Raw genomic sequence first — 6,000 nt, 5'->3', positions numbered from 1 at the left:
TACAACCCCTTGTCCTGCAATTTGCTGATTTTTAACACTTTGATTGCCACGATAAATTCGTCGAAAATTTCAACAGGCAGTAATTATATTCAATTGGATATACTTTCAAATATTCAGTAATATTATTTGCGAGTGAAAGAGTAAGATTGTTTATGAAAATTGATGGCAGTCAAGGTGTTTAATAAATCCTGTTTCTGGAATTTCAATTAACCCTTTGTGACGAATATCCTGTGTTCTTGTTATAAATTCAAAGTGCATGCTTTGAAATTATTTATTTTAATTTAAATGAATAACATTCCATGCATACACTGTGTCGAGTTTCAGAATACTTCATCAGCAAAGGGTTAATATTAACCCTTAAAGTATAGGTGGTAGATATAATCCCTATGTAAAAATTATCTAAATTTATCATCATATACAAATTCTCTTGCGAAAATTGATTTTTATCAACTGTGGAAAAAATTATTTTTCGATGGTAGAAAAATCAGAAATTATTCTTTTCCACTTTATACTTCAAGGGTTGAAATAAAAATTTTTCTAAAAATTAATACGTATAATGATTTTCTTCCTATCTCCTGGTATTCGAATGATTTCCCATTGCTAGAAAAAGGCATTAGACAAAGGGTTAAATATTTACCAAAATGAAAAAAAAGAAATTATACTTTAGTTTTGTGGAATGTGTCGCCGACTGCACCGGTCTGTCTAATGTTCGAACGATGTTCTTAAATGACACGAGATCACTAAAATGAATTCTTCCTTCTTGATTGCGAATGAATCGCTATATCTCGAGGCTCTTCTTCAATCATCTCCGTTTTTACACTTTCTCGCCGTGCAGTTGTCTATACGACAATTCGAACGCTTCTGCTTTCCGTTTCACTTGTTGATCCTTCTTTTAGCGAAACTATGCATCCCTTGATTAGAAATCTTTTCGTGAACGTGTATTTGTTAATGTTTAAATGAGTGCGTCTGTGTCAGTATCGCTCCCATTCGACGCGATTCACGGTAGCTTGTTTTCACTGGGCATTCAGTTCTGACCTGTGGAATACGAAAGCAGAAAGAAGAACTTAATTTTTCAGTATTATTCAGCATAGAATATCCCATTATAGAATCATGAGTCGTCAGATTATAAAATAGGATATTTGAAGGCAATTAAAAATCACAAGATTTTGAATCGTTTATTGTGTCAATTACTTACTTTAATGCTTTATAACGTTCTTTTTCTGGATTGTTGTCTGGTGGTTCGCACTCAAAGGATGCTAAAGCTAGAGCTGTATCAAAGAAACAAAGAAGATAAAGAATTAGAGACTTGGAACACAAAATTAGAGTACAATCACTCATTTCAACAATTTTCTTTTTACCGTAGTAAAAAGAAAATTGCAAAGATTTATCACCATTTTCGGTCAGCACCGGGCTCGCCTGAAGAAAAGCAATGACACGTGGATTCTTCTCAAAGGGACAGGCAACTTGTTTCCAGGCGATGAATTCTGTCACTTGCTTTGCTAGCTGCCAGAATTTCTCAAAATTGATGTGTCCATTTGGTAATCTGAAACAGTAATTAATATAGATAGATTAATAATATGCTTTTCGTATCATTCCAACCCTGTAGATTTTCAGTTTTAAAACGTTTAATAATAATTGATGGATGTTGCGATGGAAAAATGGAAGAACTATATTTTACGCCAGATATTTTGGTAGAAAATATCGAAAGTATATTAAAAGCGATTATACATAAAGTTAGACAGTGGATACGCTCGCTACAAGAGACGACCTACTCGTGCCGAGAGTTCGGTTCAACTGACTAGCCGAAAACAAAAACATGACCTAGATTTGGATCCTCGGCTGATATTCAAAATAAGCCATCCTTGTCGCTCACACAGGCGCTTACGCGTAAACAGACGCACAACATAAACATGCGAATTGTAATTTCAAACCGTCTTTTTTAACAGTAATTCTAGTCAAATTCTAAGAATTTGAAAATTTCGGAAATGCTCAGCTGACTGAAATAATTTCCGATCTGATCCGAGTTTCGGGTACCCGAAATTTTCAGGTACCCACACACCTTTAAAAAGTACTGTAGATTGTTAAATTTTCTATCTTTTCTATTTTTTATACCTGTAATAAGATTTTTTAAATTGAAAGAAATTATATATTTCTCTTTGAAATTAATTAATTCGGACACAATGAAGAGGTCCTAAAAACAATTCCACCTTTAACTCTCATCTAGTGCAGGAGCATTTAAAGTTCCATTAAAATGGGTATTAGACACTTCAGCGATGTTCGAAACTAGTCAAGAACATTCTGTTACAGTATCCTGAATCGATAACAACAACCTTGCATCCTTTAACCTACATGTTATCTGATGTCTGTGTAGTCTCTGGTACTTTGTGCGGAACAACAGCCTTCTATCATTCGGTTAAATTAATTTTGGATAATTTTAACAATGTTAGCTGACATGTGAAGTGCACTGATAAGTTAACTTATAAACTGCAAACTTAGACATAACTAATCAGGTGAAAAATTGATTTCTGATAACGTTTTAATAATATTAAAATCAAATTTCATTCATGACAGTCTTTAAGGGTTATTCAGATTCGTTTAATATCGAAAATAAAAAATATTGCAATATGAAATCAAAGTAAGTTATTAAAAAAAATAATTCTTTTCAGAATACACACTGTTATCGCTCGAAGTTGATGTCGAAGCTGAATATTTTACTTGGTAAAAGGAAAGTTCATGCGAAGAGAGGCTTTTGGTGCTTCTTCATTTTGTAATTTCAAGAAATGGATTCAAAGTGGTCAGTCGGCGAGAAAGTCTGAGGAAGTTACTCGGTAGCCTTCTTAAGTTTTATACACTTCACGAAAGCAATGTGATTTTATGTGCAAACAGTCTTAAAACTGGTTGAAATCATTCTTAGGGAATGGTAGAAAGAAGAAGTAAACAGAAAGGATATCAAAGAGAACAAGACTGGACTACTACCTTATTGTTAAATAAATCATTATAAAATTAAAAGTACATACATATAAAATTGCTGAAATTTAAATAATAACCTTTTAAATTATAAGAGAAGTTCAATTATAATATAAAAATCAAAATTCATTTTTATAATACTTATTGTATTTTTTATTGTAAAATTACGAATGTTAAGCAATAGCTTTTTTTAACATTTTTATTATTAGCACTCAATTGAAAGTTTATGTATCATAGATCATTTCTTTATTGTAGTGTAACTTTAGAATTTAAAAATAAAAAATGTCACCTGCATCCTTTCGATCCTAAGCACCTTATAAAAAATAATCAACAATTATACTTGTATCCTAAGTTCAATATAATTATAATTTATTCATTTTGCATCTTAATCTACGACGTATTTCCACTTATGAAGTTCTGAACTTCGGAAAAAGGAACACCGTGGTTGTCGTCGCCCGTATTAATCAAAAGGAATTTCGCAACGATACAACATGCGAGGTCATGTATGTTCCATGAATGCGTGGGAGAAAATTACGAGTCGAACTTGAGCAATTTATCGTCGGTCGGAAGTACGCGAATTCGCGCACCAGCTACGCTCGTTTCCGGATACGCGACGTCCACGGTACAGACGTTCACGTAACAGACATTTACATACGCGAAGCAATTCGTTTTCGTTCGCCGGATGCTTCGATCGATCAGTATCTATCGGTTCAGAGAAACCTATCTTTCCTTACGGGCTCCTCCACCCAAACACTCTGCAATTCCCTACCTACCCACCGAATTGAAATTTTATTATGTATTCAAGAATAATTCACACAGTTAATCGAGTGCCATTTTTCTCTGCTTCAATATTTTCTTATTTTCAAAAAACGTCAATTTGCAAAATTTTAATTTTAGAAAAAATCAAAGTATTAACATATCATCTATTGTTACTTTTTATTAAATAATTTTACATTAAAATATTTATAATTAAGCTCTGTTCCCGTAATAAAGATTTAACTGAGTTACAATTGTCTTCAGCGTATCAACATATTCAGCCTCTCTTTCAGGTCCGTTTCAAAGTTTTCCACCAAACCTTTTCTACTTGTTCCCATTCTCGCTCGACGATCCTAACAATTGCAGGCCATTGTGAACATTTTATACCGTGGCCGTGATTAATCATCACAATGAGTCAGCGCCGTGGAACGCTTTTCATTCGGAAAACTCATTACGCGTACGATTGCGAGGGCGAAATGAAACCGTCGCTCGTGAAAGCTCGGCGCGTGGCTCGGTGAGAAGTTTCATTAGAAAAAAAATTCTACTCCACGAGTGGCTTCCCTCTACTCGACGATATTTACCGGACAACGATACGCGGCGTGTGTGCATTAAACTCGTAACACCGTATATTATTCGGAAAATGACGAGGGACCCGGGGAAAGCTCCTGGCATCGTCGAAACGACGGGGAGAACGTTTGGCCGAATTGCGAGAACAGATCAGAGCGCAGACACGTGAATACAAATTGCTGCAAGACGCAGGCTGCAGACAAATGTCTGTGCATTAGGTACTTTGAAAGGTTCAAGTGGCACGAAGATCGAAAGGTATGGCAGATATTTGACGGGTTGAACTGGGAATATATTGCATTTAACCCTTTCGGTCTGTGGAGCATTGTACATGCATACATATGCACTTGAAAAGGAGGATTGGATAAGAAAAAAATTATACTTAGGTAAAAATGTAATATTTTTCAATCTTCACTGGCACAATCAGTCACTGAATTTTCATTTTTCAAGGCTTGCCTTTGAATTTTCAATTTGATTGCAGAACGATTTAAATATTTTACTTAAGTGATACTTGTACAAATTACAGAGCTTAACAAATTCCTCAGGATTTTCTCAGATTTTTTTTTAGCCTAGGAGGTCCATTATGTCGACCTCATTAGGGGGAAAAAACACTCTCTAAGGGAGGGTTAAGAATACCTTAAAATAAATTATGCTACTTTGAAAAAATGATTCTAATTACTTTAGTAAATTTTAACACAAAGTTTTGAAAATATATTGTATAGATTTTACTTAATAATCCTAAGAATAAATTAAATAAATTAAAATGTAATAATTGTTACAAGCATCAAATTTTCAAACACACAAGAATTTTATTTAACAATTTTTATTTTAAAAGAAGAAAATTCAGAGAATCTTCTCCCTTACTCTCTCTTCTTTTTCCTTTCCTTAACCTTTCTTCGGTTCTTCTTTTCAACAACTTCTACTCGAACTACGGGGAAACAACTTTTGCTATTACAAGTTTAATAAGTTTACACGTACAGCTAGAGGGTAGAAGCGCGACGGGGGAGGTGTTTCCCGCGTGCAAGAAGGCGAAGGAAATGGCATGGCACATTCGTCGTCGTGATAAATACGCTCGACAAAAAGGGTCGAAAGGTCGAGCACTTTGTGAGGAAACGAGCTTCCCGTCGACGTATCGCCTCCGTGGGAACAAAATTATCGAAGCTTCAAACGAAACTCGATGAAAAAAATAAATTCTGCACCATGGGATGTTCGATTGCAAAATCATCGTCGATCGTGTATGACTTCGTTTAATAACTTAAATTACTTTTTCCTTCAAGATTTCTTATAATGATATTAACATTTCAGAAATGCAAAAGTAGAATTAATGTTTTAATTCTATGAATTTTATTATCTTTTTATTGTTAAAATTTTATCATTATTTGGGGACACGTGGTTTTGTCTGTAATTAATTTAATTTCTTTAATTTTATTTTAATTAAATTATTCAGAAAATCATGCTTGACCTTAATATCAAATATCTCAGCTTAATATAAATTTTATTAAGGCACTAATTAATCGAAAATATTCGGTAACATCTGCTTCAAGTATTCACAGATATCAGCAGGAAGATAGAAAGAAGAGATTGAAAGAGCCTGTTGATCTCATTTCACGATAAATCGTAATTAATTAAAGGCTGACGGAGGGTTTGGATCAGTGTAATTTTTGTCAACCTTGAAATCTTTCCGAGTATCGTTTCGTCATTAATCTGAGTGGA

General features: G+C 34.0%; 1 protein-coding gene across 1 annotated transcript in view; it reads right to left on the bottom strand.

Annotated features, from left to right (window-relative positions):
* Positions 1 to 1,191: 1,191 nt before the first annotated feature.
* Positions 1,192 to 6,000, bottom strand: part of LOC114871410 — a 333,803-nt gene continuing 328,994 nt past the window's right edge. Inside the window, exons 11-12 of the mRNA XM_046285039.1 lie at positions 1,392 to 1,543; positions 1,192 to 1,268 (exon numbers count right to left, since the gene is read on the bottom strand). Of these exons, the coding sequence (XP_046140995.1) occupies positions 1,192 to 1,268; positions 1,392 to 1,543 (229 nt within the window). The remainder of the gene's footprint in view (positions 1,269 to 1,391; positions 1,544 to 6,000) is intronic.

This window comes from Osmia bicornis, chromosome 3, assembly GCF_907164935.1.
Source record: "Osmia bicornis bicornis chromosome 3, iOsmBic2.1, whole genome shotgun sequence".
Lineage (NCBI taxonomy): Eukaryota > Metazoa > Arthropoda > Insecta > Hymenoptera > Megachilidae > Osmia > Osmia bicornis.
This window is presented reverse-complemented; position numbering and strand designations above follow the sequence as displayed.